This window comes from Panthera onca, chromosome B1, assembly GCF_046562875.1.
Source record: "Panthera onca isolate mPanOnc1 chromosome B1, mPanOnc1 haplotype 2, whole genome shotgun sequence".
Taxonomy (NCBI): Eukaryota; Metazoa; Chordata; class Mammalia; order Carnivora; family Felidae; genus Panthera; species Panthera onca.
Genome location: NC_138342.1, coordinates 35,191,599 through 35,213,402, shown reverse-complemented (window position 1 = coordinate 35,213,402; position 21,804 = coordinate 35,191,599). Strand labels below are relative to the sequence as shown.

At 33.8% G+C, this 21,804-nt stretch overlaps 1 protein-coding gene across 1 annotated transcript in view; it reads right to left on the bottom strand.

Annotated features, from left to right (window-relative positions):
• Positions 1 to 21,804, bottom strand: part of SLC30A9 (solute carrier family 30 member 9) — an 84,500-nt gene that overhangs the window by 2,259 nt on the left and 60,437 nt on the right. The window contains exons 10-17 of the mRNA XM_060655147.3: positions 20,085 to 20,140; positions 17,720 to 17,855; positions 15,106 to 15,145; positions 14,226 to 14,297; positions 13,400 to 13,507; positions 10,854 to 11,019; positions 8,420 to 8,549; positions 6,455 to 6,568 (exon numbers count right to left, since the gene is read on the bottom strand). Of these exons, the coding sequence (XP_060511130.1) occupies positions 6,455 to 6,568; positions 8,420 to 8,549; positions 10,854 to 11,019; positions 13,400 to 13,507; positions 14,226 to 14,297; positions 15,106 to 15,145; positions 17,720 to 17,855; positions 20,085 to 20,140 (822 nt within the window). The remainder of the gene's footprint in view (positions 1 to 6,454; positions 6,569 to 8,419; positions 8,550 to 10,853; positions 11,020 to 13,399; positions 13,508 to 14,225; positions 14,298 to 15,105; positions 15,146 to 17,719; positions 17,856 to 20,084; positions 20,141 to 21,804) is intronic.

The window sequence follows — 21,804 nt, the reverse complement described above, 5'->3', positions numbered from 1 at the left end:
AGAGTATCTAAACAAGGCCTGAAAGTAGTGAGTTTTCCAGATAGATGATGACAAGGATCATCATCTAGACAGAGGAAACAATACAAGCAAAGTCAGCCGGAGAAGGGTGTACTGGTCATATGGTATAGTTAGCCACAGGGGTTGCAAAAAGGGCAGGATCAGTAATGAGGCTGGAAAGGCAGGCAGAAACCAGGTTGTGAAAAATTTTAAATGCCGGCTTAAGGAACTTCAGCAACAGAAAGTATCTTTATTACATTCCTATTCTATGCCAGGCACTGAAGTATACAACAATGAACAGGAAACAAAACAGTACTTGTCTTCAACGAACGTCTGTCCAGTGAGGAAATACAGGTTAAGTAAGCAGCACTTAGAGCAGTCTGCTACTTAAAGAGCAAGGTAAAGGTCTTGGGGTTGTATCTTTATGGGTACAAAAAGGAAGGACACCTAAATCTGGGAGTGGGGGGAGGGATTAAAAGTGTAATAAAATGTAATATAATGACATTATGAGAATGGAGGACAGAGAGAACATATAAAACTATATAACTAACTTACATCTATCAAAGAGGAGATAAATAACGTGGAAGCAGTTTAAGATCTTCCTATAGAAATATGGCAGTAAATCTAAAAGAAATACTAAAAATGGTTGCTTCTAAGCATGACTGAGGATGGTGAGGAAGGTGACACTTCTGTTTATAAGCTTTTCAGTTCTGTTTGACTTTATAAACTCTGTATATTATTTTTTTGATATTATTTGATAAAAATCATAAAAATAGGGGCGCCTGACTGGCTCAGTTGGAAGAGCATGCGACTCTTGATCTTGGGGTCATGAGTTCGGGCCGATGCTGGATGTAGAGATTATTAGTAAATATTAAACCAATCAACCAACATGGGGAAAAGCTCTTCTAAGTGATTCTGATAATCAGTCAGGATTAGGAACATTTGCATATTACTCAAAGGAATTCAATTATAAAGGCAAGAATCTGATATAACACTAGAGTTTAGCTCCAACTAGAGCATTTTATTGAGTGTGCACTGGCATTCTTCTTATGACTAGTTTTGTTCCGGTATACCTGGGGGTACTCTCCTCTTGGATACTAATATGAGAGTGGCCAGGGGCCCCCCAAACATGGGGGTACACTTTTGTTCTCAATTTTCTCTTTACCTTAAACTATTTGCTCTTTTCTAGAATTCCTTAAATTCAATACAGAATAAAAAAATATTTCCTCTAACAGAAATGAAACTGAATTTTATTTTCTCTTTCCAATCCACCCTAACCCATCCCAATATGACTTTAAAAAGTTTAGGTATTAATGGAAAATTTGAAATTATTCTGCCTAAAAAAACCACTATATGTAAAATGTGTACCAAAAAAAAATCTAATCTCAAGAAAAAGAAACTGAGGCACCTGGGTGGCTCAGTCAGTTAAGTGACCGACTTCAGCTCATGATCTCATGGTTTGTGAGTTCGAGCCCTACATCAGCTGTCAGCTCAGAGCCTAGAGACTGTGTCTCCCTTTCTCTCTATGCCTCCCCAGCTTGTGCCCTGTCTTTCAAAAACAAATAAACTTTAAGAAAAAAGAAAAAGAAAGTAAAAATTTGATGTACTCTGTTTTAAAATCAAGTTTTTTGAGAGAAAATTATCAAATTCCTAACATGAAATGTGCCAAATACGAAGACAGGCACAATATGAATAAAAAAAATAGGATTAATATCCTTAGATTTTAATGTTTAGTGCCTAATAAGATATCATGTGTATATAGCAGAAACTGAATAAACAGAGCTGAAAATCAATAATTGGTGCTCAATTTGTAATTTTCATTCATTTGTTCTACAGATACTTATTGATTTATTATGTTCCAGGCACTATTCAACTTGAATTAGAACATTTTACATGGCACAAATTTATTTCAACACTCATACTTTAGAGAGATAAGAAGCAACTAGTGTAATTTTATAACGTTGCAGACTCAAAAAATTGCTACAGGAGGATGCAATTCAAGAAGCAAAAGACAGAGTAAAGGGCACAGCATTTAACCGGAATACTACTTATTAGGAATTTGCAAATACTATGGCATCATCCCACTGAATTAATTTCCCATAGAATTACTGCTTCCCAAACATAAAAAACTTCATAGAAGAAGACTGAAATATAGAGGTAAAGCAAAAAAATTTTAGTTAACAGTTCAAAGAACTTCATATATATTTCACATTTATACTACGCGATTAGCTTCTATAATATACATTAGCTTCTATTATTTTTAATGTTTTTACATAGAACTATGCAAAGTTGTAAGGGCGCCTGGGTGGCTTAATCAGCTGAGAATCTGACTCTTGATTTCGACTCAGGTCATGATCCCAGTGTCATAGGATTGAACCCCGTGTCATTCTCCACACTGAATGTAGAGCCTGCTTAGAATTTTTTTCTCTCTCTTTCCCTCTGCCCCTCTCCCCTGCTGTGCACTCTCTCTCATTAAAATTTGAAGAAAAAAAAAAAGGAACTATGCAGGTTATAGATTTTAGCCAAAAATAGTATCTATTCTAATAATTATCAGATAAATGGCATCACTCAATAGAGATGGCTAGACCGAATTTTATTATTGAGTGTGACTTTCCAAAGTGATTCAATAATTATTCAAATTTAAATTGAGAAGACAACCATGCTTAGATACTAAAAAAGGGAATATGCCAAAGTTTTAGTTTTCAAAAGATGACCAGCTTATTTTCAAAACAAGATAAAAGAATTACATTTATGCCCTCTCCTGGTTTAGTTCCTAAATTATGAAGAACTTTTCTTTAACATTAATTATGCCTTATTACCTTAGAGAGGATTCTAACCTGAAAGTATGGGTTAAACTTTGCTTCCTGGTTTGAAAGTCTTATATAATTCAGAAACACATGAGTTAGTTCAGTGCGTTAAAGATTTAATAGCTTCTAATTAAAGCACAAAGCTAAACAAAACCAATAAATTTATCTGATTGTGATAAGAGTAAATATAGTTAAGAATGACCAATTTGTTAATTATTCTCATATCTGGCTTCTGACTTATTGTTTCTATTACAGAGTAAAGCTAAAATAAAGATTTAGTCTAAAAGCTCATTATTTTATCCTTTCCAGGGAAATTTTTTAAAAAAGATAGAATGGAAAAGCAAAGTTTATTCATTCTTGTGTCACCCTGCACAAAAAGAATCATCTTGCGTTATATTTGGAAAAGTGACTTTCAAAGTGTGGTCCAAAGGTTCTGACACCTTTTCAAGGGAGACTCCAAGGTCAAAGCTATTTTCATAACGCTGATGTTATTTGCCTTTACTATGCTGGTATTTCCTCTGACGACATAAAAGCAATGGTAGATAAAATTGATGGCATCTTTGCACAATTCAAGGCAACTGCCACCCAACTCATATTATATGGAGTCATTGTGTTCCTTTACTGGCAGACACATTAAAAAAAAAAAAAAGCCAGTTTCACTTTAAAAAGTCCTTCATGAAGTAGTAAAAACATTGGTTTATTAAGCCTCAACGCCTGAGTACACTTTTTAAAATATTCTGTGACGAAATGGGGAGTATTCTTAGACCTTCCTGCTTCACACTGAGGTCTGAGGTCACAAAGAGAAGCACTCTGGGACGAGCTGGAGTTATGAGCTAAATCAGATGCTTGTTTACATAACACCATGTAGGAGCGCCTGGCTGGCTCTGTTGGTAGAGCATGCAAGTCTTGAGCTCAGGGTCGTGGGTCGTGAGTTCAAGCCCTACCTTGAGGGTGGAGCCTTCTTAACAACAACAAAAAAAAGTGAGCTTATCTAAGTAAACCCCATTTTTACTTGAAAGAAAAATGAACAAACTACGGTTATTCAAATTGGGTATTTGGCAGGGATCTTCTTAAAAAATGAACAAAATGAAAAAAAAAATGAACAAAATGAATCTGTTACTTCAAGGAAAACAACAGTATTTGTTGCTAATGGTAAAATTCAAGCTTTCAAATGAATATTAGAATGCTGAAAAACTTGTATCTACCACCATGACCCTGACAGCTTCCGAATACTTAGAAATGTGTCACCATTTGAAAGATGTACATAAATTCAGTGAGTTAGTATTTCCCAAATGGCCAAATCATAACATTCTGGAATCATGCATGGGTTAAGAGATCCATCCAGAGTACAAAGACAGACCAACAAATTTTAATAGTGTATAGTAGATAATTAACCATACTCCAAGAGAGGTCTGGCCTTTGCCCTTGGCTACTGGGAGGTGATTGTTAGGCCCTTGGAATGTCCTGGCTGAAAATTTTGTCTCTGTTTATCTTTGGCCACACAATATCCGCTATATATCCAAATGGGACTAGAGACTAAAAGTGTCAGCTATTCCTTGGAGTGGCTAGAGATGAAAGGCTGACCACTTAGCAGTCAACTGTGGAGCCCCAGTAAGATCTCTGGACACCAACGCTCAGTTAAGGTTCCCTGATTAATACTCTGCAAACTGCCACACATCATTGTCAGGAAAGTAACAGTGTCCATGACTCCACAGCGGAGAGGACAACTGAAACTGTGTTTAGAACTCTCTCCTGTGCCCTTCTTCCCTTGGCTAGTTTTAAGCCTTCCTTTCACTGTAATAAACCATAACCAGGAGTATAAAAGCAACCAGTGAGTTCTGTGAGTCCTTTTTGTGAATTATCAAACCTAGGATGATAGGAGGAATCCCTTGAACTTTGTAACTGGTGCCAGAAAGGAGGGTGATCTTGTGAACTGCGTCCCTTAACTTCACAAACAGTTATGTGGAAAGTTCTTTGATATGGTTTCAGATTCCACACTGCAACTAAGCTTTAAGAGGCTACCAGGTGTCAGGTATGGGTTTAACATCACATAAGAATACCACAATTATCTGAAAAGGCTTTAAGAATACTTACAAAGACTACTCCCTTTTCTTTATATCCTTCAACCGAAACAATGTATGTCAACAGAATAAATGCAGAAGCAGATATGGGAATCCAGCGGTCTTAGATTTTTGCAAAAATGTGAAACAATATCACTCTTCTATTTTTTTCATTTTAGAAACTATAGTTATTTTTCATTAAAATATTATTTATATTAACATGAAATGAATAAATATTTTTAAAATTCTCAGTTTTAATTTATGATTTGGTAAATATCAATAAAGTATTATAATTTGAATAAATAAAAGCTGTTTGGGTCCTCAATAATTTTTAAAAATGTAAAGAATCTGAAGACCAAAATAATTGAGAATTGCTTCTCTAAAACTTGAAAATCATGTTGTAAACTATAATATTAACATAAACAAAATTGTATTATTTGATGTCCTATTAATGTGATCAGATATCTAGAGTCTAAAAGAAAAGATAGTAAGTAGTGATAGAAATTCTTCCCTTCAATATTTTTCTTTTTAAGACAGAGAGAGAGAGAGAGAGAGAGAGAGCGAGAGCATGTACATACTTAAGCAGGCCCCATGCCCAGTGAAATGCCACACATGGGGCTCTATCTCATGACCCTAGATCATGACTTGAGCCAAAATCAAGAGTCGGATGCTTAACTGACTGAGCCGCCCAGGCACCCCTATTTCCCTTCAGTTTTTAACAAAAGAACGGTCAACATCAAGAAAGATGTGTTCCCTTCAACAAGCTATGTATGTCAAAGATCTTTTATAAGTTTTATTTATTGCAAAAACTTGAACTCAAGAGCCAATGAAAGACAATCTGAAAACACTGAGACATGTTTAAAGATAGTCTAATCAGGGGGTGCCTCGGTGCCTCAGTCGGTTAAGTGTCTGACTTCGGCTCAGGTCATGATCTCACAGTTCGTGGGTTCAAGCCCCACACCGGGTTCTGTGCTGACAACTCAGAGCCTGGAGCCTGCTTCAGATTCTGTCTCCCTCTCTCTGCCCTCCCTCCCTTGCTCGTGCTGTCTCTCAAAAATAAACATTTAAAAAAAAAAATAAAAAGATACTCTTATCAGGTAATACTTCAGTAAAAAACCAATAGATTGTAATGATCTCCAACTGAACAGAAGCAAAAAGGAAATATAAAATGACAGATGGAGTAAACGGAAGATTGATGTGTATGCTCAAGGACACATTCTATTTTTTCAAACTTTTGAACAAAATCTGAAGTTTCCCTTTTATCTTTCTCTAGAAACTTACAAAATACTTTTTATTTCAAAACAAAAAATCTTTGACTATTTCGGAAAACTAAGCAAGCAGTATAGAATAGTGGTTGAAGGTACAGATTTTGGAATTGAACGACAAAGGTTCAAATCCCAATTCCTTACCTTCCTTGAGTAAATTACCCAACTTCTCTAACCCAGTAATTTTTCTGGTTCACAACTACCAGTCATACACCATGGGGTTACTAAGAAGGTAAATGCATACACGGGATGCAATCAGCAGTGTCTGACACAGCATATGTACTCAAAAACAGGTGGCATTATTACTATTACGAAGACATCTTACTTTCAGTTCCTTCTCAAGTCTGTCTACTTCAGCTCCTAAAGTATCAATAATATTTTCTCCATGTTTAAGCATAAAGGTTTCTAGTTCTTCAGGAGTTTTCACTTCTTGAATTTCCTATAAAGAAAATGAAAGCAGAAAAACAAAATAACTTTAAAAAAAATCATAGTAGTACACTGATGATTTCTTTAAAAAATCGTAACACCATTAAGTTTGATGAAAATGAAAAACTTTCACACAATAGGCGATGGATGACCTAGTTCTGAAACAATTTAATTCAACAAAAAATTGAGTATAATACTTCACAGAGGTAGCTTACCAAAATCAGTGGGAACAGAACAGACTATTCAATAAATAGTGTCGGGGCAATTATTTTTCTATAGGAAAAAAGTATTAAATCCCTACCACAAATCATTAAAAAAAACAAACAATTCTAAGTGAATTAAAAACCTATGAGTAGAAAACAAACCACAATATTTTTAGAGAAAAAGGAGAATATTTTTATGATACTGGGAAAAGGAAGGATTTCTTGAACAAGATAATAAAAAGCCTAGAGAAAAAGATTACAAATTTAACATAAAGTTTAAAAATGCATTAAGCCTTCTGTACAACAAAGTGAAACAGTAAATCACAAACTAGTATACACAACTGAGGAAGGATTCGTGTCGAGCATATTACAAATAAAATGTTTATAAATCTGTCAGAAGAACAGAAATTAACTAAATAAACAAGCAAGTAGAGGAAATCCCAATGGTTAATAAATTTCAGTGCTTACTAACCTCGTTACTACTACCAGGGGGAATATAAATTATAATTAAATATAAATTGTAATTCTCATATTTATCATAATGACAACAATTTAAAAACTGTCAATATAATACCACCTAGTAAGAATGTAAAATAATAGAAACTCTGATATACTAATGATGGAAGTTAAACTGACACACTTTACACAATTTGCCAAGACCTAGGGAAGCTGAGGGTAAGTTTACTCAATAGCCCATCTATTTTAAATCTAGCTGTGCACTACTCTAAAGAAATTCTCGCATAGGTGAACAAGGAAATGTATGAGAATGACACTGTGGACAGAAATGCCCAAGTGGAGACTGGATAAATAAATTACAACAGATTCATTAGAGAATACTAGATAGCAATTAAAATAAATTAACTAGAGGTATATGTATATATTAATATGGGAGAATCTCACAACCATGCTGTTAAACAAACTGTAGAGGAAATCAGACAGTATACCATTTATATCAATTTTTAAATATCCAACATGCTGCTATATACTACTATGTTAAGAAAAATATGCTGAAAAGTATAAAAACTGAATGGAAATGACAGTACTAAATTCAAAACAATTTTTAGTTCTAGGGATGGAGGAAGGAGAATGGGATCTAAAAGGAGAAAACCAAAGCTTCACCCGTTTTTATAACAATTCCTTGTTTTTAATTCTAAGTAAATACAGTACAATAAAATGTTAGGATTTGACAAAGGCAAGTGGTAACCTGTGCACTGTTCATTATATTATCCTCTGTAAATTCTCTTTTAAATTTAATTCTAATTTTAAAAAGCATGGGTTTTGGAGTCAGAGATCTAAATTCATATCTGTCTCCATACTGTGGCTCTGCAATTTTAGGCAAGTTAATTAATCTTTCTGTGTCTCAATGTGCCTATGTATAAAATTGAAAATATTATTTCTTTACATCACAGCGCTGTTGAGAGTAAATCAGACAACATACATAAAATGCCTGGCATGTAACAAGCACTGGAATAGTAGGTTTGCTCTTCTGCTGTCTCTGACCCAATGTACAGTAAATAAAAGGGTTTTGTCTGATTTTGGAACCCTAAGAAGTTGAAGGCTGAAGTGATTTTAAGACCTGTAACAGTTTTATTTTATTTACTTAAAAATTTAATTTTTGTAACCCTTGGCTATATAAGAAAACAATAAATACATAAACTTACCTGCATCATTTGGTCAAAATCTTGTTTTTCTAAATATGATCTTGTAACAACTCGTCCATCAAAATCTACTTCTGCCTTAAATCTTACTTTCCCTAATCCCAGATCTGTGGCTTTAACATCATGAATTGCCCTGTAATCAATAACAACGGATACAAATTTATATACACGCACATATATATTTTAATAGCACAAAGTGCAGATTTCTTGTTTTTTCCCATCAGTGATAAAAATGGACCAAGATGGCTTTCAGAGTGTTCACCATCAAGTGCCATATATCAATATCCAAAAAAATGCGCATTTAGCTATTTTTTCATAATGCATACAAAGATGCAAACTTTATAAATATTATAGTTTTATAAATGTTGTGAATTATATAGTTGGTGGATTAAAAACAATCAACTCTAAATTGCTTTTCTACCATGTTATTTCATCTCATAATCCTTTTTTCTTTTTCCCAAAAGCTTCTTTACAAGTCTTGATACCACTGTAAAAATACTATCAGAATGAGGTTAATAATAACTACCTCATGGGATTGATATGGGGAGTAATGAACCAACACATACATAAAATTTTAATACTGTAGCAACTACATGTAAGGCATTTAATGAATGAAATTTACTTTACAGATTATACAACACTCCCAGAGGGACCTAAGTGACTTGCCTAAGGTAATTCAGCTAGTCAACAGCAGAGGCAGGATTTCCCCTCCAGATCTTCAGAAAGAGAAGCAGATGTTCAAGTGTCATAACTGCTTTTCATCCCTTCTGCCTGCCCTAACCCTAATCAATCTTCCTTAGGAAACTAATGAGAAAGTCTTTTCTTTCTATGGTAACCACTATTAACATCTTTTCTTTACAGGATATATAAAACAATAGAAAACAGTTAATCCTGGGGATAGACAGAGCTACTGGGAAAACAAATTTAAATGAGACTCCAAATACTCTTAAAACATTTGACTCTAATTTCTGAGTGATCCTGAGCAAGTTACTAAATATTGAGTCTAAAATTCTTTAGCCATAGAAATAAAGAAGTATATTTATCAACTAGGATGAAAATAACATTTAATATTTATAAAATTATATATGCCCAAAATGAAACAAAACTTGTCCAGAAAGGCAAGAAACTATATAATTTACTCTTTTTAAAAAAGTATACCTACCTCAGTCTTAACAACACATTTAAAAATTTCATTATTTGACTAATACTAAATTGCAGCTAATGAAAATATGCAGCTATACCTTTTCCTTATGTACTTATACAGAACTAACTGGATAGAAAAGTGTTTGTGATCAGCAGTGTGTCTACTATGGCTCCCGATAAGCCCCACCTCCTGTACTCAAGTCCTTGTGCAATCCTCTCTCCTTCAATGTGGGCTAGACTTGTCCTAAACAAGGGAACATGGCAAAGTGAGGAGCTATCATTTCCAAGATTAGATGACGATCTGTGACTTCATCTTGTCCACACTCAGTATCTATTGCCTTCTCATCTTGCATACTATGATGAAGCAAGAGGCCAGGTGGGAGACACCCATGTAGTAAGGAACTAAATTCTCTCAACAATTACATGAGCGGGCTTAGAAGAAGATCCTTCCCCAGGAGATGACTCCAGTCCCAGCCAACGCCTTTTGACTGCATTGTTTTGTTTTGTTTTGTTTTTAAATATGAAATTTACTGTCAAATTGGTTTCCATACAACACCCAGTCCTCATCCCAACAGGTGCCCTCCTCAATACTCATCACCCACCCTCCCCTCCCTCCCACCCCTCATCAACCCTCAGATTGTTCTCAGTTTTTAAGAGTTTCCTGTGGTTTGGCTCCCTCCCTAATTTTTTTTTCCTTCCCCTCCCCCATGGTCTTCTGTTAAGTTTCTCAGGATTCACATAAGAGTTAAAACATATGGTTATCTGTCTTTCTCTGTGTGACTTATTTCACTTAGCATCACATTCTCCAGTTCCATCCACGTTGCTATGAAAGGCCATATTTCATTCTTTCTCATTGCCATGTAGTATTCCATTGTGTATATAAACCACAATTTTGACTGCAGTTTATAAGAAACCTAAGTTCAGGACCCAGGTAAACCATACCTGACCCACACCAACTGTGAGGTAACAAATGTTGTTTTAAATCACTAAGTTTTGAAGTAATTTGCACACAGTGATAGATAACTGAAAAAACTGTATGAACTTTCTGGATTACTAACATTTATTTTTTCTACCAATTTAATCTACAGATTTCACTCTTCCAGAAAATTTCAAATCTGCCACAGTGCATTTTTTTTACTTATAGCTCTTTTTTAGATTTTATAAACAACATATGCAAAATTATAAATACACATGTACCTAACAACAGGACACTGAAATATGTGAAGCAAAAACTGACAAATTTCATAATGCGTTTTTGTAAACCTTATTAGCAGCATCACTGGAATAAGCTGACCTTACTGATGGGTCGTTCTCCAGGAGTTCAGTCAGCCGCTGTACTTGCTCTGGCTGGATGGATCGCCCTAAGAGTGCTTCTGTGTTAGTGTAGATGAGGAACGCAGAGACTATGCCTAGTAATGTGCCCACACCCAAAGAACCTAGGCTGTCATACAGGGGATTACCTAAATAAAGTACATAAGAAGTCAGTAAACTAACATTTTCTTTTTTTCTTTTTATTTTTTTCAACATATGAAATTTATTGTCAAATTGGTTTCCATACAACACCCAGTGCTCATCCCAAAAGGTGCCCTCTTCAATACCCATCACCCACCCTCCCCTCCCTCCCACCCCCCATCAACCCTCAAGTAAATTAACATTTTCTATTATTTCAATCAGCTTTAGTGAGTAAAGAACCAGAATTAGTAAATCAAGGGACCCAAAATTCATTCTGAATTCCTTTAATGACTGTCCCAACAGGTTTACTATACTACAAAATGGGGATGCTACAATGTGCTTCACACTACATAGGAGTATCAGGCTGTTTAATTATTTAAGATCTGTTTTCTTGCATCTGGTCATTACATGAGTGAGGGTCCAGAGCATTTTAGAGATATCATATACATATTAATAATATAATAGAGCCCATTTCTTTTTGATATATTAATAGCACTTTTCCTGTCCCATGTTGACAAAATAATTGGGAGATCAAAAGCTGAAAAACAAAACAAAACATTTTTTGTCTCTTTTTCTTATCAAGGTTCTGTGAGAAAATTAAGCCATACAAAAAATGATATGGATCACTCTTCTCATTCACTCAAGGATGATGCATAGCTAGTATCATTCTAGATACAAAGGAGAAAAGTTAACTCACTGCATGCTATAGGTACCTTAGAGCAGTGGTTCTCAAAGTACGGTTCCTTAATCAGCAGCATCAGCATCACTTGAGAACTTGGTAAAAATGCAAGTCCTTAGGCCTCACCTAAGACTCTGAATTGGAAACTCTGGAGTTGGGACCGGCATTCATTGTCTTCTCAAGCCCTCCAGGTGATTCTGATTCTAAAGTTTGCCTTAGTTTGTTAGGACTTAATTCTCTCCCAGAACCAATGAGAAGAGCTGATTATCAGACATCAATAAATATATTTAAAATTTTCCTAATAAACTTAACATACAAGACTTTTATGATTAAACGTTTTTTATTCCAAAGATCAAATATCAATATTAAATTTAGTATTAAATTAATATGCTTGGTAAACATTCATTTTACTAAAAAAAATGTCAATTTACACACTAGCTTTACTAACATTTAGTCAAAATATAACACTAAAAAGTAAAATGACTAATCTGTACTACAGTGCTGGAAATGACCCACTTGTAAAACATAATCCACTAGGAAGCTTGTAATTACAGAGTTCAAAATCAAATACTGCTCTTTAAAAATACAAATTTACATCATTATTTTTATTTAAAAATATACCTATATAAATAATCCTTCAGAAAACACAGAAATATTAGTTGGAAAATGTTTTATTGATTTCTTGGCATGTTATTTAATTTAAATGAATTAACCTAGCTAATTAAAACAACGTGAAACTCTAAAAACTAAAATTTGTATAAGTTTGATCCGACTGGTTTTTATTATTTGTAAAAGAAAATCTATTAACAGTTGACTTATTCATCGAGTCTCACTTTCCTTAAGCCTAAAATTTTGCTAAGTAATAATTTGTCTAAGAAATGTCTAAAATGGGAAGGTCAATTGGAAGAACAATGCAAATATTCTGGATCACAGTGAACATTAGAGAATGCTGGTCTAGTCTTAAAATGTACATTCAAAGTAAGAAAGATCCATTCATATTTCCAACTATTTTAAGAAACACTGCAGAAGCATGGAAGCTTACCACCTACAATTATTTCAAGTATGCAAGGGCAAATGGGTAAAAATGGAAGCAGTTCCATTCTGAGAGAACTGTAACCTCAGAAATTTAGTTTTTTTATACTAAATGGTTGTTTTAGAAGTTAAAAATGATTTTTCTGTCTTCTTATTTATCTGTACTGGTCTTCCAAACACTTAACTAGTTACCAAAATGAGGATAAATGCAACTAGAGAGTCCAGGAAACAGGAAAGCAACAGCAGTTGTTATTGGCACTAACAATGGAAGACAAATGAACAAGAGCCACGATACATATTTATTTGAACTTTAGGGTTTATTAAAGTTCTCTCCCATATATCATCTTAATAAACCTACAAGGTCACTAGGCCAAATATCAATAGGAAGCTCAGAGTACTTGCATAATTTATTAAGGCACATCTAGGAAGGTTAAGCACATTATAGAAATGCTCTATTAACAGCCTTTCTGTATTTCAAACAAAGAAAATTTCTAAGAGAGACATCTGAAGACTTTTGCTATCTTAATTGTCTTATACAAATAAATGGTTAGTATGGAATTAGTATTTAACAATCTCTATTGGTTTAAATTATTCAGTGATATAAAAGAAAATACCCACATATTAGACAATTACTTAAGTACTACAAATAAATCACCTGTAATTTATGAAATACTTACCTGTTATAGAAGTAAGGCCCATACACGTGGCTGCTATTATTACTCCCAAGACTGCTGCAGTATCCTCCAGTAATATAACATTTGTACTAGGATCACGACTTTCCATTACTTAATCGGTTGGGGTACAGACAAGAAAATAAATTTTCTGAAATCCTAATTTGATACTATCAGGTAACATTTTAATAAGTATCCATTCAAAATTAAGATATAAATTAAGACAAAAATGTATGAGATCCTGATTTTAAACATCCTGTTCAATGTAAACATGACTTCATGGTTTAAATGTTGACAGTAACAAATTTAAAGTCAAATTACTTTTTTTTTTTACTTTCTCTAATAATATAAGTACATACAGAAATATCATAGTTCACTTAAGTTAAAATACAAAGTATTCACGTTCATATCACACTACATTTCTCTTTTTAAAAGAGACCGTATATATTGTAAGAGTCACACAGGAAGACATTGAGATATATCTTGTACACATCTATAAGGAAAAAAGAAACAGCACTAGGCAATTTTAAAAAATAAAGGAGGTGAATGAAATAGGACAACTAAGGGGCGCCTGGGTGGCTCAGTCGGTTAAGCGTCCGACTTCGGCTCAGGTCACGATCTCGCGGTATGTGAGTTCGAGCCCCGCGTCGGGCTCTGTGCTGACTGCTCAGAGCCTGGAGCCTGTTTCGGATTCTGTGTCTCCCTCTCTCTCTGCCCCTCCCCCGTTCATGCTCTGTCTCTCTCTGTCTCAAAAATAAATAACCGTTAAAAAAAAATTAAAAAAAAAAAAAAAAAAAAAAAAAAAAAAGAATAGGACAACTAAAATACATACCATATTTATAAAATGGCATTCCTTTGGCCCGAGCACTCCTACGAAGTTCATTTACAGCAACGAGAAGTGTTGCTGAAAGAAAAGCATTCATATCAGCAAGGAAAAAACTTCATGCCTCCCAGCTTTAAAGATGGCATCTCAAACTAAAGAGGCACAACACTTTTAATGCCAGGGTTGTCAATAAAGAAAAGTCCTCTATTAACTAGTCATTATCAAGACTCCGAAAATCATCACATTACAATGAATTTCTAGTATTCCCCATATTTCTAAACCGTAATAATTTTAATTTCCTGACTACAACCTAATGACCTTAATTTATTGGACAGCAACTGGTTGGCAGGCAGCATGCTAAGCACATTTACGTTTGACCCTCCCAACCTTTTGAGGCAGGTAGTGTTATCACCATTTTACAGACTGTTGAAGGGAACACTATGCATAGCAAATGACAACGTTTTGGAAGTAAGCACACTATGAATTCAGCAATGAGTCAGGCAGTTTCCCACATGATGTCAGTACTTCTCTGTCATAGAACTGCTACAGATGAAATTTGCAGAAACTTTGAAATATTTTATTGCAAAGAGTGACCTTTCTGTGACTAACACTACTAAAACCCGACTTTTAAAAACTCAATATATAGTTATGTTTTTATACTTCGCTCCAAATGTTCTGAGTATTACGATAAAATACTCAAAAACAAAAAGGTTTTCCCTTGCCCCCACCCATTATAGGAATAACCATATTATACAAAGAATTTACTTCCTCAAAGTAGATTCCTATTTCTAGTTTTTCTTTAATCAATGGAATTTAGCAATTTATAAGAGTGGACTGCTGAATATATATTACTAAATTAAGAATAAAGAGATACTGTGACAGTACATACCTCCTTCAGATACTAATGATCCTGCTAAAATACAATATGCCTAGAAAATAAGTATTAAAGCGTAAGTTAATATTTCATTAAAGAATCACAATGATTCATGCATAAAATTTATAATGTTTAAAACGGAAACATAAATTGAAATCCTAGACAGATCAGGATCTTGATGGGAAACAGCTCAAACGAGGACAATGAGATAGATGGTGTATCTTCATAAAAGGAAAAAAAAGTTAAAAATCTGATGGCCATCTCATTTTTTAAACTTATCTTCTCTGTAGAATGTGATACCGTGACCTAAGTTAAATTCTTGATATAAAATATGAAAAAATTACTTAATTGGTATGAAAATTTTTCTGAAGTTGAAAATGAACACAAACATTTGAAATCTGGGGTGTGGATATCAGGATACAATAAGATCCACATCCATACCCATGTAACTTCTGGATTTTGTTTGGATGCCTAGTACCAATCCTGATTCAGAAAGATAACCAGTTATAAACAGTAATCTATTTGGGGGAGGCGGGTAACACCATCTACCTCGCAGTTCCAGGATACTCTTGGATTAATGAAAGATTTCAAAAAACTTTAATCCAAGGTGTATATAAACAGTTAACCTAGCAACACAAATTTAAACAATTTTAAATGTACTCCAAACCAAACACATGTAGAATTTTCAACATTTCCTTCTTGGAACCCTAGGCTTCCCTGAAACAGAAGTTTGGAAAATTCTGATTCCAGTCCAACACTCTCATATCTACTAAGGAAACTGAGATGTCCCAAGGCTATGTGATTTGCCTGAGTACACAAAAATGATACCAGGGTAAAAACTTAAATATGGGTTTTCCAGTTTTAATTCTAGGCTATTCCCACTGAATCCTACTGCCAACCTAAAACATAATTAAAAGAGTAGCTAAACGTCTAAGTAATTTTTTTAATCCTTCTATCTCTTTCCTGAAAGGATTTAAGATACACTTGTCACCCAAAAAAGGGAAACAGTATGTATCAGCCAGTGATTCCAAAATCTAATAAACATAAACTGGTCTATGGTATGTTAACCATTATATATTAACCAAGAGTCATAGTATGAAGGAACCTCATTTAGTTACAGTAAGACAGAAAGAAGAGCTTCTAGAAACTTTAAAACTTATACACAATCAAAAATTTAACTAATTTTCACTGACCACTTAGCCTCTATGAAGTAATACCGTACAAATCAGACAAACGAGGTTATCTATAAAGTGGCCAAACTTTTCAGAATGGAGAAAATATACCTGCTCATTTCAATTATATGCTAAGAAATCAGTCAATAAAAATGGTAGGAAAAGCCTAGTTTAATAGGCTTGTTATTGTGTCGGTACATAGGTGTAATAAGATGTTAAATGAAACTCACTGCAGTTGAGAACAAATTAGGTTATAAGTTCTCCCACATTCCAAAATGAGGTGCTGTTCCGTCTCTTCAGGCCAGGACAGAGGATGCCCTAGGCTGGTTCTGCAACTCCTAGTTCCACACCCACTAGCCCATGAAGAAAAGCTAAGGTTAAGAGCAAAAGTGAAGATTTCTTTGGAGAAAGCTGTTAACTGTTAAGATTGCTCAGAAAGCTGGACGTGCACCCTTACTGTTTAGAGTTTACAGTGAACTATGTCTAATGCACATATAAAAATAAATTTATTGGCAAGTCTACTAACTGATATTGTGTCGAGTAAATAATTATGTTTGAAAAAAAATACACCCTCACTGAGAGGGTATTAAAGATGTCTGTTTTAACACACAGAGTCCAAACACAGAATTCTAAGTACGAGTCTTTTGAAAAGAGATCAGCTGCCCAAAGAGCCTTCTTGAAAATGCAAGGCAACCTCAGCAGAAACAATCTGGAACTACACAAGATGCAGAAGCTGACAGCGGCTGGCACGTGACCAATCTGTTTATCAAGAGAGCTAGAGTCAGAGTGGCCATGCAGGGTAATCTCCAAGAAGTTTCCATGAGAGAAAAAGGCAGCTTTAAGAATCTACAAAGACCAGAGGAAACCACTGCAAAATGATGCTGCTGTCAGTAAAGTCTTACTTTTCTGTCCCCTATCCCTACCTTTGATGCTGCCAGAGCAATCTAGGGAGTAGAAGAGAAGGGTAGAAGTCCTAAGTAGGATTATACAGAAGGTGACCATGCTCCCATCCTACCATTAACCCAGTATAGGCTTCCTATCTGCACGCGTGAAAGAAAAAGATCTTTAAATAAAATTCCAACTTACGACTGTGTGGGACTGTCTATTTTAATTACTGATAGATTATTCTTGGGACTAAAAATGAATAGAGATGTTCTTGTTCTTTAACAGTAACTGGAGAAATGAATGGAACTGCCCAAGATTTTAACCAAGGAGTCAGTGCTTAATGATTGTACCTACAGAGATACTCTTGGTTCAACATCACTGAATCATATGGACTTAGAGGTCATGTCTAGTCATGTTTGAAAAAATACAACTACAGATACATAACCAAGTATTATAGTCAAAAAGGTATGTGTTAGTCCCTTTCTTTAACATCAATGTGACAAATCATTCTATTGTACTTAATCACTATTTCATATTACTTGAAAACTGAGGGGGGAAAAAAAAAAGATTACCCATAGAAGGGATTCCATTGGCTGTGGATTAAGCAATCCCATGATTCCATGATACCAAGATAATCCTGCACCCATCATGAAAATACCAACCCCACTAATGAGTGAAGCAATATAGCGCATATTCGAAAATCCATACCTGAAAAATAAAAAAGATAATACGGTTTACAAGAAATACAAATTGTTTTAAAACATGTTTCATGAGTCAGTGAAAAAGAAAACCAAAACTCACAATATCGAGATGTCATGGCTTTACGTTTAAGTAAAATGTAAGTGCCAAATTTAAGTCAGAAAATCAATATATGAAACGAAAAAAACTGGAAGATCTTTGAAAAAATATAAAAACAGAGTTAATATGGTTAAATTCAGGTATTTTCTAATCCCTTTTCCATATAGTCTGTTTTGATCAAGTAGAGGCACTTTTACCATTATGTATCCCAAATACTGATTAAACTAATCTATTTAAAAATGCATTCAGATATTTAATTAAAAGGGTAACATTTAAATTTCCTGGTAATGCAGCCTCTAACTAAATATTACAGTCTTCTGGCACAGCCAATCACTGATTTATACTACCTATAATTTGATGCTGGACACTTGTTGCTGGTTCTGAAGTTCAGTACACAGCAACTAACTACTATTAGCAGGACTATGAGCTTCAGTTTCTGGGTGTGTTCATGATGTTTAAAAATTTTTTTTTCATTTGTTTTCTAAGAATCTTTGGTCTGTATGTGCATTTTGTATTACTGTATGTGTTAATAAAATACGGAGTATTAAAAAGTTCAAAAACATATGAGGTAAAGAACCACTCATTAACAAAAATATTTCCTGGGAAATTTACTTCCAAAGTCAAACTCTATGGCACCCTTCTGGCAGATGCAAATTTAAACAATAGGTCTCAATTAAAATTGCTTTTTAATTATTTTTGCAAATATGTAGTAATCTTGCCATAGGGAATTCTCAGTTTATAGATGTGACAATGTTCTACCAGCATGATTTGGAAAAACTTACTTTCTCTGAAATTTACCCCCCAAATTAGGGATACACATATTTATTTAAGTTAATTAAGATCTAAATTAAATGCTATTATTTTCATTTTATGTGTTTTCAAAAATCTTGTAGTTTCTTACTGAAATTTTTAACTATGTAGATCTGCACTGTCCAATATTAGTCATCAGCCACATAGAGCTATTTAAATTTAAATTAATTAAAACTAAATAAAAATTTAAATGTAGTTCTTCAGTTGCACTAGCCACATTTCAAATGCTCAACAGCCACATGTAGCTACAGCTAGGGACTATCATACCGGACAGATACAAAATATTTCTACTACTTAGAATACTCAATACTCTATTGGGCAGTAGATTGTTGAAAAATACCTTAAGAAGAGATCTTCATAACCCAAAATTTTAAAATTTTATCCTGTTTTAAAATTTTTGGTACATAAAACTGGTCAGGAAAATAATTTTTTGACATAGTAAAATATTGTAATAATGTGTAATTAGCAGATTAGAAAGCTAGTTGTTCTTTGTAATAGCTTTACTGACAGTTTTAGGATATTCAAAATATGTCATTATTTATAAGAAAACAGTAGCATCTTGCTTTTGAGTAAAAAAAGGCACTTATATAAAGCATATATGTAGACTCCTTTACAGAAATAAAATAGCTTTTTTTTTTTTGCCTTTAAGATAGATCAAATTCTATTACTGAAGCTTGTTAAATGATACATGTGGAATTCAAAGTATTATGTTAGTTGTGTTAGTAAAAAGAATATCAAATAACTGATGTGACTCAAAATAATATATTCTAAAAAGAATACTCATTTTACAAATAAATTTTGAAATGTTAGCAGAAATACAATTTCAAAATCAAAATGTAAGGATTAAAATACATTAAATAGAGATTTAATAAAAGTTATTGGGGTCCCTGGGTGGCTCAGTCAGTTAAGTGTCTGACTTGATTTTAGCCCAGGTCATGATCTCACGGTTCATGAGACTGGGTCCCATGTTGGGCTTTCTACCCCTCCCCTCACACCCAAGAACATACATGTGGCTCTCTCTCTCAAAATAAATAAACTTAAAAAAAATTACCACCAAAATTTTAGATTGAGTGCCTATTAGTCTAAATGTGGAATGTTTCCTTTAACCAAATAAAATAGAACTCTAAGATCAAAATATGTGCTTTGTTATTATCAACTACAAAGAGAACAAGATCTCTATGCTGTTACAAAGCATAAAGGTAATTTAAACTTCATTTTCAAATTAGATCTTGAATTTATTTTGACACAGCAGTGAGTCATGCATTCAGTTGCTTTTATTTCAATGACTTGCTGCCCCCCAAAAAACCAAAATAAAGACAATGTCCTTACGGATGAGTAGGATCTGGTGTTTGAACAGACTTACTGATGCCCACTGCTAGCAAACCCTACGGAGAAGTAAAAAGGGTAAATAATTGTTAGCAAGATGGAGAGAATAGTGTGGAAAAACCAATCTGGAGTGTGCAATCTGACAGTGGCAAAGAAACACTTAACATGGACATACACAACAGCCTATCAATTCTGGTTCCCAGTACTTACCTTACAGAAATAAAGATGAACCCAATGGGGTTCAAAACACCATTGCTTATAAGGACGAAAAATGTGAAAGCCAACCTAAAAATCCATCAATAAGGAATGGCAAAATAAATGATGGTATTGCCAAACTGTAAATTACTTCTACAACAGTTTAAAAAATGGAGTGGAGAGACAGCTTTCTGTACTGACATACCATTAGACATACCATTAAAGTGGAAGAAAAAAAAACAAGTTTAGGAATAGCGTATTAAGTACAAAAAAACCTGTGTAATTTTTCTAGACTATATATAATGTAAAGCACGGGAAAAGGTCTAGAAGAACACACATTTAACTGTTGACACCTCGGAGATAGAAAAAGGATTAGGGTAGTCTGTCACATCTGATTTTTCACAGGAAAAGTAACTTGTATAGCCATACAAATATAGTAAACATTTTAAACAGTACGCATTGCATATTGACACATACATTTCTTTTAAAACTTCAAAACCATGTACCAGGAGTTACGTATCAATATACACAGAGCAGTGATTTCTGGGGTGTGGAAGAAGGGAATAAAGATGGAGGACTAGTTACAACTAAGATTTAATTTCTTTAAAAAAACAAAAATGTAAAACACATATGGCAAAAATATGACATGTCTTTAATCCTGGTTATCACCTTTCTCTTTTCCTTCCTTTCTCCCCTGACCTTATCTTTTCTTGCTTTCATTTCTATTTATTTGGTTTTTTTTCTTACATCTTTTGTTAAAAAGAATTATCCACTGGAAACTCCTGATATTAGTATGTTTGCCCTCAGTAAGTCCTTTCTATTCTAATTGGATGTGAATTTAGAAATCTAAAAAAGATTACCTCATTAAAATTATTTACTTAATAACAATACAAAGCCTCTGAGTGAATACCCTATGTGGTATTATTTGCTTAATCTGGGGTTTTTCCTTTTTTTTTTTTTCAGCACAGTATCCAATATCAGATAGATAAAGCTTCAAGATAGCCAAATTCTTCATGGATGAGGTTTCCCTGTCAGTTACAAGATACCTAATAGAAACATTCTCTCTAGTAAAATATATAGAGATTACACCACCTTGAAAATGGCTAAAACAAATATATACTGAACTTTTAAGTTTTAATACTGGAAATCCTACCCTAAATACACAGAATATTACCAATTTTTTTTCTACTGGATTCCAAAGAAAAAGAGGGTTAAAACTACCTAACACATAGAAGATGACTTTTCAGTGAACCAAACCAAGAAAATGAGAGTAAATTAAGATAGAACATATACTTCTTTAAAACCTATACATTAAAATTAAAATATGAATTCATGTTGTGTGTGTGTGTGTATACACACACATGATTTATAATGTTTACAAAACAGCCATTGGGTATTCAATTATTTTTAAAATCCTTACTATTCAGGTTGGCCATGCAATGAAATGTGGAATATCAAGTTTTTTATAAATTGAATATAGATTATTACTTACCATTATTTATTAGTTTTTTCTACAAAAATAAGATAT